The sequence below is a fragment of the Copadichromis virginalis genome, linkage group LG14 (assembly GCF_057382275.1).
Source record: "Copadichromis virginalis isolate Kocher_CV1m ecotype Utaka linkage group LG14, C_Virginalis_male_GT1.1, whole genome shotgun sequence".
In the NCBI taxonomy this organism is placed as follows: Eukaryota; Metazoa; Chordata; class Actinopteri; order Cichliformes; family Cichlidae; genus Copadichromis; species Copadichromis virginalis.
In genome coordinates, this window is record NC_140631.1 from 18,064,225 (window position 1) to 18,084,007 (window position 19,783).

At 43.2% G+C, this 19,783-nt stretch overlaps 1 protein-coding gene across 3 annotated transcripts; it reads right to left on the reverse strand.

The window, feature by feature from the left end:
• Window positions 1-817: 817 nt before the first annotated feature.
• LOC146693784 (TOG array regulator of axonemal microtubules protein 1-like) lies at window positions 818-19,547 on the reverse strand. 3 transcript variants are annotated; one of them, XM_085429683.1, is made up of 7 exons: window positions 18,597-19,547; window positions 2,812-3,199; window positions 2,609-2,715; window positions 2,312-2,495; window positions 1,974-2,193; window positions 1,800-1,886; window positions 818-1,710 (listed from the first exon to the last, which is right to left on the reverse strand). In XM_085429683.1, exons 2-5 carry the CDS (start codon window positions 2,920-2,922, stop codon window positions 2,083-2,085), a joined length of 513 nt encoding a protein of 170 aa, XP_085285809.1. In that variant the 5' UTR covers window positions 2,923-3,199; window positions 18,597-19,547; the 3' UTR covers window positions 818-1,710; window positions 1,800-1,886; window positions 1,974-2,082. The 3 variants fall into 3 exon arrangements, with proteins under 3 accessions (XP_085285809.1, XP_085285810.1, XP_085285811.1); XM_085429684.1 differs by lacking the exon at window positions 18,597-19,547 and adding an exon at window positions 14,466-15,513; XM_085429685.1 differs by lacking the exon at window positions 18,597-19,547 and having other exon boundaries at window positions 2,812-2,998; window positions 3,107-3,805.
• Between the last annotated feature and the right edge of the window lie 236 nt (window positions 19,548-19,783).

Sequence of the window (19,783 nt, forward strand, 5' to 3'; positions counted from 1 at the left end):
CCGAAGTCTTTATATTAAGGCCATCAGTCAAACAATATAGTTTGTTCTGGGTCTAAACAGAGCGCGTTGTGTATGACGTCTTCGTTTGCGCATGCGGGCCGCTTTGAGCGTTCACACTAGAGCGCGTTTGCTGTCGCATTTTATTTGTAGTGTGAACGAGCAGACAAAAAAAAAATCGGATTTGATCAAAAAAAAAATCGGAATTGAGCATTAAGACCTGCAGTGTGAACGTAGCCTTAAATTACACAATTGAAAGCATGTATGTATTGTTTGTGTATTCATACACAAGCACTCATATATATTCAAATAATTTAAAAAAAAGTTCATTTACCTGTTACTACCACACATCAAATCCGGTCGTTGGTACTTGCTGGCTTGTGTAGCCACAAGATAACAAAAGCTCAACAGTGCGCCCAGCATCCTGGAGCACTTCTGTTGTCTTTTGTACGTGTTTTGAGTTTTTATATGCTTCTAAGTTTTTACGTGTTTTGGAGTTTTTACGTGTTTTGGAGTTTTTACGTGTTTTGGAGTTTTTACGTGTTTTGGAGTTTTTACGTGTTTTGGAGTTTTTACGTGTTTTGGAGTTTTTACGTGTTTTGGAGTTTGTACATGCTTCAGAGTTCGTACGTGATTTGAAGTTTATATGTGCTTCGTCTCTACGGGCAACCATAAATATACTTTTATTTATTCACTCCACATAAAATGTAATAAATAAATCATATAATACAAAAACCAAATATAATACAAAAATATAAATGTTAAAAATGAGAAAAGTAGAAGCACACTTGTCCAAAAGAAGAGGAATCTAACGGTGTTTGAATGGTTTTTCTAAGTTGAACAGTTTTGAAGGAGTTAGCGTCCAAAAAAACGTACGGAAAAATAATAATAAAGATTCAAAGAACAATACTGTGAATGCTTTTCAAGCATTTCAGGGTTTTTATCGGTTTTCAGCGTTATTTTGTTATCGTTTTAATCGTTAACTCGGTTTTCCTGGGTCTTTTCACGTGTGTTATGAATAAATCTTTTTTTCGGTACCGGTACTAGTTTTATTTTGTTGTATTTATCCGCGACACCTTAAAGGCCGGTCCGTGAAAATATTGTCAGGCATAAACCGGTCCGTGGTGCAAAACAGGTTGGAGACCGCTGGTCTACAGTACATGTAGAGTTTATGGAAAAACAAAAACAAAGCAACGACAATGAGCTACTTTCAAAGTGCAAAGAGAACAGGTTGGACATGTGAAAGACCTGATGCCATTATGTTACAGCCATCCATGCTTCTGTACCAGACGGAATCTCACTGAGATAAGAATAAGAGCTCCAACTTCTTAAGGACTTTCTCTGTGTTTATATAAAAGTGCAGGCACTATAAGAAATGATAATGAAACATCTTCAAGTAAGATCAGTTTTAATGCTGTCCCTCTTTCGACATTTGGTTCTGTTTGGAGCCTGCTTTACCTTACGACAAGGTCCTCAGGATATCATTTAGACTTTTATGGACATTGGCAGGCTGGGAGGCGGCACACTTGCTCAGGCTTGGCCCCATCTGGGCATAAAGGGCTTGGCACAGGTTGGCGGTAGCACCCCTTACGCTGCCGCCCCGGCCATGAATGGTGCCGCTGTGGGTAGAGGTGCCCAAGAGGTGCCAGAGCAAGGGCAGCACTTTCTGCTTTACCATCTGGGGCTTACGAGGGTAGAGCTCTGTCACAAGATCTAAATAGAAGATGAGAAGCAATACACTGCATTTAGATACATCAAAGCAGAAGCTGATTAGAGTGCCGAAACTAGGACACCAGACATACCTGCGACCTTTTCGATAAGGTTCACCTTTGCCTTCCCGCTTAAAAACTGAGCCTTGGCGCAAAAAGGCTGAAGGAGAAGTATGTTGTCTGTAGCAGGCAAAAAAATGAAAGTCAAATTAAAGCAATTTTTTTAACCAAAACTTTCTCCTCTATTTTAATGCTCAAAGTAAGTACCTATATTTAAGATGAGTGCATTAATAGCTCCAATAGCAGCAGAGCAGATAGCATTGCTCTTTGAGTTGAGGTGATTGTCCACGATTGCTGGGACCAGGATGTTGACCACTTAGGACAGCTTGTCCTTTAACAAGTGGATGATTTTCTGTAAAGACTCCAGGGCATACAAGTTGACCTTGCTGTTGGACTCCTGCAGCCTGGCTCTGAAGGCATCAAACACCTAGAATTAGGGAGATCAGAAAGTGAAGGATAAACACTTTGTCATTATAATGAAAAGACCACAATGTACATAAAGACATACTAAATGGATTTGGAGAAAGAAAAATGAAAACATTAACCGGGAATATACTGTTGATAACCATGTTTGGGTTGTTTTGGCAGTCAGCCACTAGCTGGTCGATGCCTTTGATCCTCTCTCTGAAGTCCTTTGAAGCCAGCAGATCCGAGATCTGCTTGATGTACTCAGTCTTGTCTGCAAAACTCTGTGTCTGAGATCTACAGCTGTAATGGCTGTGAGACTCCCTGTATATAAAATGCATCACAATTCACGTGTTTTCCATATGTATTACACATTTGTGAAAAATAAATTTGCCTTAATGGGCCACTCTGGAGCATTGGTTGATATCCACACCCACCTGTTGGTCTGGTTGAGTGGCTCTCTGTTGAGCGATGAGGCTCTGACTGTACCGCTTGCCCGGGAGGGAATGTCTGCCTGAGTATCTTGAGGCATCTTGCCAAGACCCTAACCCCCCCCAACAATCTCAGAGTTAGATGCCTATATTTAACTTCCAGCCAAAACACCAATTTTCCTGTAAACATAAAGACAAAGGTACCGTACCTTTGTTTTTAGAGTGAAGACGGTGTCTCTGACAGTCTGCAGGTCTTTCGTAGGGATGTATTTCTCCAGGATCTTTTCAAATTCTGGGTGGGAAGACAGGGACAGCAGCATTCGACGGCCAAAGTTGTCACGGCTCGGGGCAGCGGCCGTGTGAAGAGTGGAAAGGAGGACTCAAACGCAGCGCTTCCTTAGATGTGAAGGTGATTTATTGACAATACTGAACATAAAGTGGAGATGGCAAACAGAACTAAGGACGAACTAAACTGGGAGAAACTACACAAAGGGAGTGGCAAACCTGAACATGAAGGGAGAACAGCAGGGAGAGCACGCAGGGGATTCACCGGGTATGAACACAGACGACGCGACGAGGAGCAGAGGAAAACACACACTATAAGTACACAGAGAGACACTGGGAATCACACACAGGTGGGGGAAACAGCTGGACCTGATTAACCTGACGAGACAGGGGAACACTAACACCAGGGACCAATAGAGGGAGCACAAACCCAGAACCCAGTATCTAAAATCCCAAACACAAACCATCCCAAAACAGCCACGAATAATCATGAAAGTAATAACAATAAAGAACACAAACACAAAGTCACTGAGTCATGGCCGTAGGACCATGACAAAAGTACCTTTGAGGGGAGAAGGTGTAATATTATCTCATTTGTTAAAGTGGCACTTTGGGTTTGCAGTCCAAAAGCAACGGAAAAGCATTTCTAAACATATTTTAATGAAATGCAAGGTAATTACAGTACAGTGACACCAAAACAAATAGTGTCAACAATAACAAAATCAATTCCAGCAAAACCAAAAGTAGATTTGGATTGTACTATATCCTTTTGATGGTCTAAAGCAGGGGTGTCAAACTCAAATACACAGTGGGCAAAATTCAAAACTGGAACAAAGTTGCGGGCTAACGTTAATATTTATTGAAATATATTTATTCCTTCAGATATAAGAATGAATCTTTTCTTATGGACTCAAACAAGTTTTGCTGATGAAGGATACAAAAAAAACAACAACAGCAATAGAATAATATTAAACACAAAGTGAACCCGTCTTCCTTCATTAAATAGGTTCTTTTAGATGTTAAGGAGGAATTGACTTAACCAGGCTGGCGGAGAATGAAGACAACCGGACACCTGCGGCAGATGGGGAATCAGTGAACTTTTATTGAGACAGAGACAACCTCTCAACACAGCTCACATCAGGAGATTCCCAAGATTTGCTGTGAGGATGGGTATATATTCTCTAAAACTTACAGGAGGGGGTTGTGAGGAAAGTGCTGCATTAGCAGAAAAACAACTCCATAAAAGGAAATCGGCCTTGGGTGTTCTAGTCTCTTCGCTTGCAGATATCTTGCACCTGCAGGATGAGGCGATCGCTTCTTATCGCTCTCAAGGCCAAAGTCGTGAGCACATTTTTATTACACAGTTGCACAGTAACTTTAAAGCTGAACAATATTTAAAGCTGAATAATGTTTGATCAGATTATATTTTCTTCAAATCCCCCTTTTGACCCATCTTACATGGGTCAACACACAAAAATAAGTAACATTCAAAGGAACACAGAGACGTGTCGAAGCCTGGCTCGAAAAACTCCTCGGGTCTTATCATTTGTCTTTATCTGTCATTGCAGATGAGGAGAAAAGAGTCCAGGCACCACCCTGCCCAGGGGTCGGCTGCAAGCAGTCTCGGTTCCCGACGAAAGCAGTAACAGCTGTCCTGCACACAAGGATACACGAGTCAGTGCAACCAGGGTAGTGACACAAAATTAACAGTTCCTGTAACCCAGCAACCAAAAAGCATAAGTAATGATAAAAATGTGGAGAGTACAGAGTATACTATAATAATGAGAGATATAAACGTGAAAATGTGAAAGAATAAATCAACCGTAAAATAAACCCAGAACGGTAACTGCTAAGGACATTCAAAAGTGAATATGGTAAAACGTGAGGAAGGGGTGTGGAAAAAAAAACAATTTATATCCAGTGGTGGGAGTACACATTCGCTCAGGCTTAAGTCCGGAGACCCTGAGAACATCGCTTAACCCTCACAACCCGACCAGACACAGTTCAACCAGATATATCCTTCAAGAGGAAGTGGGTGAGGGAAACAATTAATAACAAGTCTAATACAAAACACCACAGAGAAACAACCATTCTAGAAGCATTTAAACAAGAGAAAGACGATAATGTTCGTCACCCTCACGATCAGAGTTTTCATCATCCGTTGGCGAGGAGGTGGGAAGTTGACTAGCCAATAAAGGCATCTGCCGGGCGAGATCCTTATCCTCAGGAGTGAAAGCTGTAACAATCAGTCTCTGGAAGAGGGATCGAATGCATGGAATACAACAGCAACCGCAGGTGACTAGGACAGCAACAAAAACTGAGATGGAAACTAGGATGGAAGCTACAAGGGCCTTATATTTGCCAAACCTGTTAAGCCAAGAGTCCCACATGGCAGTATCAACGCCCGAGTGTTCCTTCATTTTAACAGTAAGAGCTGTGAGGCCAGTAATAGCTTTAGTGAGGGAACCATCAGGAGCTGTGTTATTGGGGATATAGGTACAGCACTCCTGACCAAAAAGGCTGCAGACTCCGCCTCTTTCTGCGAGGAGAAAATCCGTTGCGACCCTGTTTTGGAAAGCCATTAGGGAAGTGGCAGATAACTGTGCATGCACAGCTTCAAAACCATCTCGAGTGTAATTAGCCAACAGTTGCACATTAAAGTGAATGTAGTTAATTCTGTCTACATTCGCATTTATTTCAACCATCCAAAGTATCGAGGCCCATCCTGCTTTAACCTGGTCTCGCAGTTTATATTCATCGGGGACCCCACGGGGTATACCTACAGCATCAATATAGGTTGGATTATGAGCTGAACCTGGGATTAGAGAACGTTTAGAGCGGCGTTCAGAGGAGGATGGGAGGCCAACTTCGTGTACTTCTATAGAGAGATCTACTGGAGTGACTAAAACAGGTAAAATAAGAGTTATGAGAGCGCAAAGACCTGACGCATCCCGAGGGAAACCATCATATAACTTGTTTTTGCCACACCACCACCACAAATCAGCCCTAGCCGTAGGTCGGAAGTTTGGTTTCATAACCGTCATCTCAGTGCACCAAGAAGAGTTCAAGCTACCTAGTTTTACTGCATTGCCAGTCAGGTTAATACAAGTGAAATTGTTCACAGCTACATCTGAAGAAAAGAAAGGTGGTTTATTAGAGACCGAGCGTTGAGTTTTAGGAAAGTGGTTTTCCAGATATGAGCAATGACCTCGTTTTGTATTGTTCATAAGATGCAGGAGGCATGCACTATTGACTGGCGCCGGTACAACTCTTAAAGTGGGGCGGGCTCCCATACATACTATGCAGTCGGAAGCCGTCTTGTCAGCAGCTTGTTCAGCTAGTAGTAACCAGTTGTTTGTTGCTCCAGAAATACCGGTTAGAATTTGGAAGAGGTCATCTTTAGACATTTTATTTGTGTCTACAATGCGTATTCGGCCGTTTCTCCCCCCGTTTGTATATGTCACCGGAGGGCCATTAAAGGTGGGGTTATCATCTTTAACTACAGAGCTTGGAGCTGCACCAACGCTAGGGCATATTTCCATTTGCCAATACAGGGCGGTGCGATCAGTCCAAGGGGCAAGTATAAATTGTTGACAGGAGGTCAAGGCCAGATCCTTTAGGGTAAAAATTAAGCCTGAAAGATCCGGTTTTTTTGCTATTCTAAGCATATTTTGATTTCTCCAGTGCAAAGCCTGACCCCTAGAGTGCTTGGACCAATCGAGGTCCGTTTCTGACACTAAACTGGACCACTTCCACTGATGCCAACCTCCCAGGGTTATATACCACACTGAGGAGGAGAGATGTACTGCAAGGTTAAAAAGATCCCCCCCTTGGTCTTTGGTGACGGGAGTGACTGGGAAGCTAGCGAAATCTATTTCGACTACCCAACTTTTATTGTTGGGGACACAGAGAGTAATCATTCTAGTCGTACTTGGGGTACAGGAGGTAACCGTGTCTCGTTTCTTTCTAAATCGATCGGGCGTGGGCAAAACTGGAGAGGAAGTGGTGGGCAAGACCCTAGGGGCTACATTTGTCAGATTGGGACTGTCAGAAGGGGGCGAAGCTTTTGAACTTGAAGGTGTCAGAAGTGTCGGGGGCCCTTCACAGATCAGGATTATGCCAATGGGAATGAGACCCAGGGCCAGGAAGCAAACAAAGACGCAACATCTTTGCCTGCCTGTCATTTCAGGGGGAAAGGGCCAAGACATGTTTACTTAGCTTGTATGTCTTCTAATACAGGATGATGGGGCACAGAAAGGTGGTCCAGTTCCCCCCACCTCGCCAAGGGCGTGTTCTAGGAGTTAAAGAGCAACAAAAAGTATCAGTGACACAACTTTAAATGAGCTTTCAGCGGTTAAAACTATTGCAATGTAAAATGTAAATCTTAAAAACTCAAGCCAATATAAAAGCAAAGTCATAAAAGATGTTAAAAATAGAAAAATAAAAATGTTTAGTTCAGTATGAAGAACACCCCCTTTTGTAACCAGCCGGCTTGTAGGTTGAGTTCTGGCTCCCTCAAGTGGTTGGTGATGCTGTTGCAGCTCCTTCTGACAGGTCCTTCTGCACCTCTCTCAAGGTTCTTCCTGGTTCGGTGGCAGCAGCGCACTGTGTGTAATGAAACCAGGTGTCACCTTTCCCTTCGAGCCTGACAGCGTGGGAGGTCCGCTCTGTTATGCGGTAAGGGCCTGTCCAGCGAGGCTCAGCCCACTTTCTCTTTGTGACTTTCAGGAGGACGTAGTCCATTCCAGGTGTAGCCGCCTCTTTCAGCTCTTGCTGGTTTCTTTCAGCGACCTGTGAGGAATACTGGGCAACAAAACTGCGGAGCATGTTATAATATGTCCTCGGATCGAGGTCTGAATCAGCTTCATCCGACATTAACAGGCGAGAGGAGGGGCCAGGAAAAGGCCTGCCATGCTCCAACTCAAATGGAGTGTAACCAGAGGTTTGATTTACTGAGCATCTTATGGACATTAATGCAAGAGGCAATGCCTTAACCCAATCTAATTTGGTCTGTGCACAGATTTTAGCCAATTTAGTTTTTAGAGTTTGATTCATCCTTTCCACTTTCCCCTGGGACTGGGGGTGGTAAACTGAGCCAAACTTATGTTTCAAACCTAATGCGGCTTCAACCCTCTGCAGATCGTGGTTCCTGAAATGTGAACCATTGTCCGACCTTATGACCTCGGGAAACCCATGCTGTGGTATATAATGATTAATCAGACACTTCACCACAGTTCTACTGTTTTCACTTGCTGTCGGCCAGGCTTCTGGCCAACCTGAAAATGCATCCACAGCCACCAGCAGGTACCTGTAACTACCTACTCTGTCCACCATGTCTGTGTAATCAATGATTATTTCTTTCCCTGGGCAAAGTGGGATGGGGAAGTACCCTGCTATTGGCTTGAAGGCGGGCTTGATTCCAAATTGGTTGCACTCCTTACAGGTTTTAACCATGTATTTTGTCATGTCTTTTAGATAAGGGTGCCACCAGGCGGCTAAGTTCCTCATCATTTGTGCAGGTCCCACATGCCCCACTCCATGTGCCTCTTCCATTGCTGTCTGTCTGACCCCTGGCGGTAGAATGGGCCTTCCATCTGGGCCACGCCAAACATCTGTGTTTGTGGCCCCTCTTGTTACCCATAATGATTTTTCCTGGGGGCTGGCTTTGTCCTGTAACTCTCTGATTGTGGCTAGGCCTAGTTGTATGGGTGGTCTTTCTGGAGGGGGTGTGGCTTCTGGGTCCATTACCATAATCAGGGAGGGTAAGTAACCAGCTGTCTGCTTAGCTACTAAGTCGGCCTGTTTGTTACCTAATGCCACTAAGTCCAATCCGGCACTGTGTCCTTTGCATTTTACCACTGCCACCTTAACAGGTAACAACAGTGCTTCCGCTAATTCCCTCATTTCCATCTCATGTTTAATAGGCTTTCCGCTGGCTGTCAAAAAACCAGCTCTTAGCCACTGCTTGAGCTCCACATGCACTGCTCCCACAGCATAAGCTGAATCACTGTATATATTCACTTTCTGTCCCTTTCCCATCCTTAAGGCTTCAATCACCGCTCTCAGTTCAGCTCTCTGTGCAGACTGTTGTCCTGTCAACTGCTCTGCCTTCACTGTTTTCCATCTCATGTCTGTCTGTTCCACTATTGCCCATGCAGCCTTCAACATTCCACTTTCAGTTCTGAAACAACATCCATCTGTGAACCAATCTTTTTCTGCATCCATTAGAGGTTCTGCCTGCAAATCTGGCCTGATTTTCTCCTGTACCTGCACAACCTCTTCACACATATGTGGTTCCCCCGATCCCATGTGATCAGCCATGTTTATGCCTTCATGTGAGTAGGTGATGTGTGGTGCTTCCAAAATGGTACTGAGGCGTCTCTGCCTGAGTGAAGTGAGTGTGAAGGCCTGTGAGGAGACGTAGGCCACCACACTGTGTGATGTCAAAATTTTTAGTGGGTGGTTCATCACTATGTGTGCTGTTTTCTGAATGATTTTTGCAAGTCCAGAAACGTGTTGTGTGCACGGTGGGTGGCGTTTTTCAGTGTTGTCAAGCATTACGCTTACATATGTCAACACTTTTCTCTCTCCCCCTTTTTTCTGGAACAGGATACCATTGATATGGGTTCCAGTTCCAGAAACATCAAGATGAAAAGGCAAAGCATAATCTGGCACAGCAAGGTCAGAGGCGACAGAAAGCTGTTGTTTTAACTTTATAAACGCCTGTTCTGTTTCTGTAGTCCATGAGAGGGGAGCAGAGAGGTTTCTCATGCCTTGTTCATTTACCAAAGCGCGCAAAGGGGAAGTAAGGCCAACATAGTCTGGGACATAGGTCCTGCTGTAACCAGTCAGGCCCAAAAATGACAACATGTCTTTTACAGTTAGAGGTTTTGGATGGTGCAAAATGGAGTTCCTGTGTTCTGGGGACAAGGAAATACCGGACTGTGAGACCATGCGGCCTAGAAAAGAAACCTGTTTTCTTGCAATCTGTAGTTTGTTTTTGCTCACTTTAAAACCTGTGTTGGCCAGGTGGTGAAGTACCACTCTGGTGGCCTCCAAGCAGATGTCAGCCGTGGGGGCAGACAGCAAAAGGTCATCCACATATTGTATTAACATACAGTCAGATGGTAGTGGGGTGGTTTGTAAAAGTTCTTTCAAACACTGATTAAACAGTCCTGGGGAGAGGGCAAATCCCTGTGGTAAGCGAGTGTAACGCCATTGTCGGCCTCTAAATGTAAATGAGAAAATGTCACGCAGTGACTCACGAAGTGGGAGGCAGAAAAAGGCATTAGCCAAGTCAATGCAGGTGAACCAGGCATGAGATGGTGGGAGGTTGGTCAAGGCAACATAAGGATTAGGCACAGGCAAAGTAGGAGTGCCAAGTAAGGCATTAATCCTTCTCAAATCATGTGCCATTCTGAACTTCCCCGTGCCTTTTTTCTCAACGGGTAGGATGGGCGTGTTCCACTTAGAGCAGGAGGGCTCCAAGACACCGGCAGTGACCAAACCAGAAATTGTTTCTGCAATCCCAGCCTCAGCCTCCGGTCTGTGTGGGTACTGAGGCTGCCACAAAGGGGTAGCAGATGACAGTTGAAAAGAGACTGGCTAAAAATCAAATGTTTCTTCCAGATTGCAAAGTCACAGTCCTGCAAATCAGGATTATCCTCCATTTTCTGGCTTACTGACTCCGGAATGCCCCTCAGCACCGCCCTTCTAAACCACATGCTCTGTGAACAAGTCCTACTGGGGTGATGACCTGTATGGTTCACCCAGTCTTCAACAGCCTGATTTAGATAATGGGTGGGATTTTGCTTTCCCTCCCATTTAAATTTCTGTAAGGTGCCTTGATTTTTGGGTGGGAATTGTTTGCGCAGGGCCGGTCCAATAAACCTCAAGGCCTGCATTAGTGGCACCTCGTTCTCATGCATGGTAGTACCCGCATTTTGTTCCAGGTCCGCTGCCTGAGATCGGGATGTGCACCTAGTTATAATAGCTCTAAAATCTCCCAGTGCGAGGTCCTGTCCAGCTGTGTATTTATCCAAACCAGCCAACCAGGCATTCCCTCCCTCCGTTATGTCAGGGAGTTTGTCCACTAGGGCCTGGACATCTCCGAATGAATAAGGTTGATACACTGGTCTACGTTGCGCTTTAGTCTGGACCAGGGGAAATATGCCTGGAGGCTGAGGCACAGGGCCCTTAGATCTAGTCTGATATCCTAAACTGGGAGGGGTAGAGGGGGGTGTATTGTTAAGGTCACTGAGTTCATCATCAGTATCCTCAGTTTCTTCCCCGCCTGGTGGGGTAGCAGTGTCAGCAAAAACGTGGGCTAAACTCATCTGTGTTTCCGGATCCTGACGGCCCACCAAAGACATGGTAACTGTGACATTTGGTGAAGTGCCAGGCTCAGTTTTTGCAGTAGCGGTCAGATCTCCTTTAACAGCGACAGGAGTGCTGGCAAAGGGGTTGGACCGGGAAAGAGGGGCTGACGCAACACGATTATTCACCTGGACCACTGACCTATGTTCATTTAAGCAGCTGCGTAATGCTGCTTCTTGATCAGTTAATTGTTGTTCAGTGGGTTCCTGTCTGTTCATTCGAACCGCAAATGGTGCGCTCGCAGGGGGGTCAGTTAGGCCCTCAGATCCGGTCCCAAAACAATGGGACATAGAAGAGGGGGCTCTACTACTAGCTGAGGATGTCGCCGACAGAGAGGAGCTTCCTGGGCAAAAATGCTTGGTATCTATGGGAGTTGGAGCTACGGGCGGTTCTTCTCCAATAGTCATTATTCCACCAGAGATATTAAGTACCGGATATATGCCTGCTGAGGGAGGAGTTGAGGCAGAATAGGGAGGTGGCTGAGACCTATTTTTCTTCATGTGTGGTTTTGCAGTTTCCCATAAACACACCCAGTGATTAAATTTAGCTTTGCGGCCTGCGTGCTTATCTGCTTCCTTTCTGTGTCTCACCCCGCTCATCACACCTGCACCTGCTGCTGCTGAGTTGGCTTCTTCCTCTTTCTCTTTTGCCTGCATAGCCTTATTCTGCCAAATTATTCCCCAATTACCACTACTCCCCTCGTCCTTTCCCTTTTCTTTCATTAACCTTTCAGCTGTTTTCCTCAATGACTCTTTCTGCTTTTTTGCTTCTTTAGGCTGGTGTGTGGAGTTGATGACTGTCTCAACACATGTTAATTGTTCTCCCAATGTGCTAAGAATAACACCGGGACCCCAACCATCATCATTAGTTTCTCGATCTAATTCTCCATCCATTTTACTGTCAATGGAGGAGTGTTCTTTTATTGATTTTAAAGGAGAATTTGGGCCAGCTGGGTTTCTGCCTCTGTTAGGCACTAACAGCTGGGGCGCTGCTTTAAAGGTGAGTCAGCACTGAAATATCCCTTCAGGTGTTACCAAGCTTCTACCAAACCGGAGTCTGGCGGGTAACCTTGCCTAGAGCTTCCTGATAGGGGTGCTAGTTGGTTGTCACCTTGTTCACACGTCTCATTCACACTTCATACATTACCTGCAGTCACTCATTACCCTCCTTATGTATGTAATAAATGTGTAAAAAAAAAAAAAAAAAAAAAAAAAAAATTCTATGTGTGGTGTATTATTTTAACCAAAAGAGGAACCTAGTTCCTTTAATTGTGTAATCTGTGAACAACGGAGAACCAAACTGTCCTGCCCAGTGTTCCACAGCAAGCATTCAGCGTGTATTTATGTGTGTCCAATATCAAACAGAACATCAAAACATTTAAAACACTAAAATCATCGGGGTTTTAAGAAGAGATCCGTTTTCTCCTATTGATCAAAGGGACCCCTCCTTTGGACTCCAACCAGTACTTCTCCTTTTTAAGTTTTAGAGGATCTTTTCTAATAAAGTCCTCTGGGCCTTCCTAACCCTTCTGTAGTTTAGAGAATATTACTAAAAAATATTCTCAAGGCCTTTAACCTTTTAATTTGTTTAGAAAGGCGTTACTAATAAACCCTTCCAAGGTCCCAGACCTGCACTGAGGTATTTATCCGACACCGGAGAGCAACCCGTCGGCTGCAACCGTGGTCAGACCTCAGTTCACTCTTATCTTTATTCACTTATTCACTTATTTCTTATTCACTTATCTCTTATTCACTTGTCTGATTCTCAACAAGCCTTAAGTAAGCCAGACAATTTTGGTTATGAATTACTAGGAGTTTGGACACTAAGTATTTTTATAATGTTCAATATAGCAGAAATAAAAGGTCTGCTTACCTTGTTTTTGTGTGCACACAGCTTTTGTCCAAACTCCGTTCACTCAGACCACGGCCGAAGTCCTCCCATCCGTTCCAGTTGACCTGGAGCGGATCCTGTTCGTGACGCCAATTGAAGGATATAAAAAAAAACAACAACAGCAATAGAATAATATTAAACACAAAGTGAACCCGTCTTCCTTCATTAAATAGGTTCTTTTAGATGTTAAGGAGGAATTGACTTAACCAGGCTGGCGGAGAATGAAGACAACCGGACACCTGCGGCAGATGGGGAATCAGTGAACTTTTATTGAGACAGAGACAACCTCTCAACACAGCTCACATCAGGAGATTCCCAAGATTTGCTGTGAGGATGGGTATATATTCTCTAAAACTTACAGGAGGGGGTTGTGAGGAAAGTGCTGCATTAGCAGAAAAACAACTCCATAAAAGGAAATCGGCCTTGGGTGTTCTAGTCTCTTCGCTTGCAGATATCTTGCACCTGCAGGATGAGGCGATCGCTTCTTATCGCTCTCAAGGCCAAAGTCGTGAGCACATTTTTATTACACAGTTGCACAGTAACTTTAAAGCTGAACAATATTTAAAGCTGAATAATGTTTGATCAGATTATATTTTCTTCACTGAAAAACTGAATATGGAACAAGCAAAGCATAATACTAAACAATATATATATTAGCTGTATAATACCAGTAGGCCAGCTCTGATAGTAATTTGGTATGGCTTCGCGGGCCAAATGTAATTAGGCTGCGGGCCAAATTTGGTACCTATGGTCTAAAGACTTTTAAAATGTCTCAAATTTGACATTTTCCTCCCACTGTTAAGATAACAAAAGCTCAACAGTGCGCCCAGCATCCTGGAGCACTTCTGTTGTCTTTTGTACGTGTTTTGAGTTTTTACGTGCTTATGAGTTTTTACGTGCTTATGAGTTTTTACGTGTTCTGGAGTTTGTACGTGTTTTTACGTGTTTTGGAGTTTGTACATGCTTCAGAGTTCGTACGTGATTTGAAGTTTATATGTGCTTCGTCTCTACGGGCCACCATAAATATACTTTTATTTATTCACTCCACATAAAATGTAATAAATAAATCATATAATACAAAAATCAACTATTCACATTTCAAGTTTTAACTATTTAAATTTTCAGCTTTTTCCTTTCACAAATTTAAAGTGAAAAGAACACAAAACACTGCAAACCACAACACAATTAAATATAAATTATAATATGAAAACTAAAAGAACATGCATATTCTCTGTCATATGGACCTGCATGAATAAACTTTCGGAATCCTTTATCATCTGCAACTGAAAATAGTTGTGGATGATTACTATACCTTTCTAATGTTGTTGTCCCTGCCTCTCTTTCTCTCTCTCTGGCTCTGTTCCTGTGCTACTGAGTGTAACTACCGCCCCTCCCCCCTCTGCCCAGCATAAAGCACAAGGCTCGCGTGCAGAGTGAAGCGGAAAAAAAGTGCGAGAGAGAGGCTGAGAGAAAGAAAAAAAAAAAAAAAGAAAACCCACGTGACGGCTCGCGATAAGGAGCCGGCTCGCGTCGTTCACGTCAAAGAGCCGGCTCTAAGAGCCATTTCGTTCGCGAACGACCCATCACTACTGCATAGTGTCGATCAGGTGATTTTTAATGATATCGACCGTCAGTTTTCTCAACACTGGGTCCTCGTCGTTCAGTAACATCAGTAAATCAGTACAAGTACCTCGGGCTGTGGATGGACAATAAACTGGACTGGTCATGCAACACAGAGCACCTGTATAAAAAAGCCCAAAGCCGACTGTACTTCCTCAGGAGGCTGAGGTCTTTTAACATCTGCAGGAAGCTCCTGAGGATGTTTTACCAGTCAGTGGTTGCTGGAGTACTTTTCTATGCTGTGGTGTGCTGGGGGAGCAGCACAGCAAAGAGGGACTCATCCAGGCTGGAGAAACTGATCAGGAGGGCTAGCTCTGTGGTCGGCATGAAGCTGGACACTCTGGTGACAGTGGCAGAGAAAAGGACATTAAAGAAACTGATGGACATTATGGACAATGCTGGGCATCCTCTGCACACGGCCATAAACAACCAGAAGAGTCTGTTCAGTGACAGGTTGCTTCTCCCCAAGACAAGAACTAACAGACTTAAAAACTCCTTTGTCCCACACGCCATCAGACTGTTTAACTCCTCTCTGGAGGGGAGAGGGAGGGGAAACAGGAGGACAAAGGAGGGGGGAACAACTAAGCTGTAGTGCCTCTGCACCTCACTGTACAATACCTTGTGCAATACTTTTTGTAAATAGTCAACAGTGCAATAGACTCAATACTTGAAATGTGCAATTCACTTGTATTTTTTATTCCTATTTATTCTATTTATCCCCTTTGTATATTTTATTTATATTTGTCTCTGTATTTATATATATGTGTGTGTGTGTGTGTGTGTGTGTATATATATAACAGTTCTGTAACTGTAACTTTGGTCGTTGCTGTGCTTTTTTTGGAAGTCGAATTTCCCAGAGGAACCCACCCGAGGGATTAATAAAGTTCTATCTTATCTTATCTTAAATGTTTTTTCTTAACAGAATGTTTTCTGACGTAGCTCTTGGTAAATGGCCCGGTCGAGATCTTTCAGTTTATATACATGTATATGCAGATCTTTGATCCTGTTGTCAGACAACATGTGTTTTTTTGTGTGTCCCGTTTGGATCTTTAGCCATAAGAATTGTTGTCTTAAGGCCAAGAAAGATGCCAAGCGGATTTATTTTACCAAGTGGATCATCATGGCCTTGCCATATTGGTCCATTTGATTGACCTTTATTATAATTACAACACGTGTTTTAACAGGTACCTGTGGAGTTTTTTTTAGAAGGTCTGTAGTGCGAATTATTTTCAACACGTGTGAGCACAGCATCAATGAGTGCGCTCACATGTTCCTCTTCATCATCATCATAATCGCTGACACTAATGCCAGATGATGATTTTTTTCTCCACTATTGGAAATATATTACTTTTAAATTCTTCTAAACGTGTTTCAGACATGGCTTTAGTTTCTTTGTCCTCGTCATCCTCGGCTCTAACGCACCACGAGAAGAACCTTGCCAGCAGGTTTTTACGGAAGTGGTGATCTTCAAATATGGAAATGATCACCTCTAGGTACGGCTGACCTACGGCTAGCGCAATGATCACGAGATCAGGGCTAATGTCCAGCCGCTTTGATGTCTTTAAAAATCACCTTTTCAAGTTTTTTAATCCCCCTGTGTGTGATTTTGAGAGGCTTTTGCTCAACTTGTGACCACAGAGCTGTGAAGAGGCGCTGCTGAATCATGTCAGATGGCGACACCTTTGCGTCTTTGGAGGCACGTGAAAAATCTTAATTGCCCATTGTTTTTGGAAAAATCTAAATTGCCCATAGGTATGAGTGAATGTGAGTACGAATGTTTAGCCCTGTGACAGACTAGCGACCTGTCCAGGGCGTACCCTGCCTCTCGCCCTGAGATAGCTGCCATAGGCTCCAGCACCCCCTGCGACCCTGAAAAGGAAAAGCGGAAGTTAGGGGTGGGCAACTCCAGGCCTCGAGGGCCGGTGTCCCTGCAGGTTTTAGATGTGTCCTTGAACCAACACAGCTGATATAAATGGCTAAATTAGCTCCTGAAAATGTCCTGAAGTTCTCCAGAGGCCTGGTAACGAACTAATCATGCGATTCAGGTGTGTTGACCCAAGGCGAGATCTAAAACCTGCAGGACACCGGCCCTCGGGGCCTGGATTTGCCCACCCCTGGCGTAAGTGAATCGATGGATAGATACATACACATATACACTGTGCTAACAATTCAAGAAACATTTGGAATATTTTATATCCCTCCCCTCTTTGTCCCTTTTCCCTATGTCCTTGTAGTACTTCTATTTTGTGCCCACAGAGCTGTGAAGAGGCGCTGTTTAATCTGCAACAGCATCCTGCCATGCGATTGAATTCGTCCCTAACCTTTGGGAACCCTCACATAAATTTTATCGAATGGAAAAAGGTTAGCTTTCATCCTCCAGCTTCACTGTGTTTATGTTATGCTAACATAGCTGTATCGCTAGTGATCTCGTAGTACATCATTATGTACCAGCTAGTCCAACCTCAGTAACCCTAAAAAATAAAAAAAAAAGTCACTGCTGTTTAGTTTTCTGTCTTCATTTATGTTGGAAGTGATAGCAGAGCTGTACGTTTAAATTTTTTCAAAACGTCTCTCAGTCAGAACATTATATATTATGTTTAGGTGGCCCTTTCGAGATTTTTTTTCATTGATGTGCAGATCTTTGATTGTGTTGTCAGACAACAGGTGTTTCTTCAAAGATACCTGTGGAGTTTTTTTTAGAAGGTTTGTAGTGCGATTTCTTTGTAGCCCGTGTGAGCACAGCATCAACACTGTAAAATTAATAAATACAAAAATAAAAAATTGTTGCGAAAACTTAAACTCAAGGCAACCCACTGCATTTAGATTTTTAGGTTCTGATGGATAACTTAGTTGAAGCAACTTTTCTCCTAAACTTGAAACCTAACATTTTGTTTTAAAAACGCATTTAGTGTTGTTGCTAAAAAAAAAAATTTTTTATATCAATTTGGGAACTTCAGGTTCATGCACAAGTTTTGCAAACAAAGTTATATGGTACTATTTACCTAAAAATGCAGCCAAGGCCTCAGGCATTTTTTATATAACCATCTAAATCTATTTACAGAACAATCAGGTGTTCTGCAGCAAATAAGAAGGCACACAAATTATTTGTGCCGGTCCAAAAAAAAAAAAAAAAAAGAAAAAAAAAGTTTGTGTTCAGTATAAGACAGAAGAGAACAGCACAGGCCTAAACCCTGCAGGTCTGACAACAGGAGGTGTATCAGTCCTGTTTTCCCTGTGGGAACAGCGTTTACACTAGAATCTGCTTTTGATGGCTTTTTTGGAGCAAATGTGACATTCAGCAGTATAACTGACACAATACAAAACAATGACTACACTACACACTAACTCTAGCCTCCAAAAACGCTAAACATCACTAATGTCTCACATATGAAAACTTGCGCTCTCTTTCTTTTGCTCGCCGCTTTCCGTCGCGGGTGTCACTCCTAAAACTGCACCTTCTCCCTAAACAACCAAGTGCCGCATGTTGCCATATCATTTTTTTGATTGGCTGACATGGTAAATTCTAACACCAATCCGGTTGTTCAGTCTGACGTCACTAGCCGTGTCTGGACCTAAACTTCATACATAAGGCGCACCGGATTATAAGGCGCACTGTCAGTTTTTGAGAAAATTAAAGGATTTTGAGTGCGCCTTATGGTCTGAAAATTACAGTACAAATATCCTGTCACATTTGATCTCTGTGAGGTCAGAGGTCAAATTTACAAATTAGTACCTCTTATCTGTGACCTACTCCTACATGAAGTTTGTGTAATCAGAGTAAAACGCCTGTGCAATGTTTTTGTTGACTAAGGTGGAGACTCACGAAATGATCCCGCGTCGGTGGGAGCTCCAAGACTCTCCCAAGTAGCTCCCCCGACGAGGCCTGACCAGCAGCAAGTGTGTGGCTTCGGGTGTGGCCAGACCATCAGCAGGGCCACACCCACCAGGCCTGAAGGCACCCACTGAAACACATATACACACACACACACACACACACACACACACGCAAACAGGGAGAAGGACAGCAACACCAAATATACATACAATAACAATAATAATAATATAATTCATAACTGCTCAGGGACCCTGACAATCACCGATGAACATCACATTATCAACTTTGATCTTTTTAAGTCTAGGCCAGAGTTTTATGAACAGCCGTTGGGTGATGGCATCAACTTTTTCAGTAGAGGAAGGTGAACTGGCATTTTTATTGACACGTGTCACCACCTTCTTGATACAGGCTTCCACAGATAACCTGTAATTTTCAGCCTCTTCAGCATCACACAGGGCTGGATTCTGCATAGTGTCGATCAGGTGATTTTTAATGATATCGACCGTCAGTTTTCTCAACACTGGGTCCTCGTTGTTCAGTAACATCAGTAAATGTTTTTCTTTACAGAATGTTTTCTGACGTAGCTCTTTGTAAATGGCCCGGTCCAGATCTTTCAGGTTTTTTTTATGTATATGCAAATCTTTGATACTGTTGTCAGACAACACGTGTTTTGTTTTTGTTTTTTTCTTGTGTCCCGTTTGGATCTTTAGCCATCAGAATTGTTGTCTTAAGGCCAAGAAAGATGCCAAACGGATTTATTTTACCAAGTGGATCATCATGGCCTTGCCATATTGGTCCATTTGATTGACCTTTATTATAATTACTTAAATAAATTGAAACTGAAAATCCTGCGTCCAGATAAACAAAATCTACTTTTAGGGACTTACACAACAGTAACCAAGTATTTTCTGCCTGCGATCCATACAGCATGAAGAAAGAAGCTTGTGATGAAATGTTCACTTTCCAATACAGTGATGGCATGCTCCTTGAAAACCTTTACAATTACATCATCTGCATATTCATGGTCTAATACCATGAATATGTATGACATCTGGCTCTTTCCATTTCTGTATTAAGGAGCTATAAACCATATCACATTATCAACTTTGATCTTTTTAAGTCTAGGCCAGAGTTTTATGAACAGCCGTTGGGTGATGGCATCAACTTTTTCCGTA

What these genes read in the sequence shown, in the direction of transcription:
- LOC146693784 (XM_085429683.1), bottom strand. Translation starts at nt 2,922, where the DNA reads ATGCTGCTGTCCCTGTCTTCCCACCCAGAATTTGAAAAGATCCTGGAG. An exon ending in TCTTCACTCTAAAAACAAAG is followed by an intron (nt 2,716 to 2,811) that starts GTACGGTACCTT and finishes GGGGGGGGTTAG; the next exon opens with GGTCTTGGCAAGATGCCTCA. An exon ending in CCACTCAACCAGACCAACAG is followed by an intron (nt 2,496 to 2,608) that starts GTGGGTGTGGAT and finishes TTTTATATACAG; the next exon opens with GGAGTCTCACAGCCATTACA.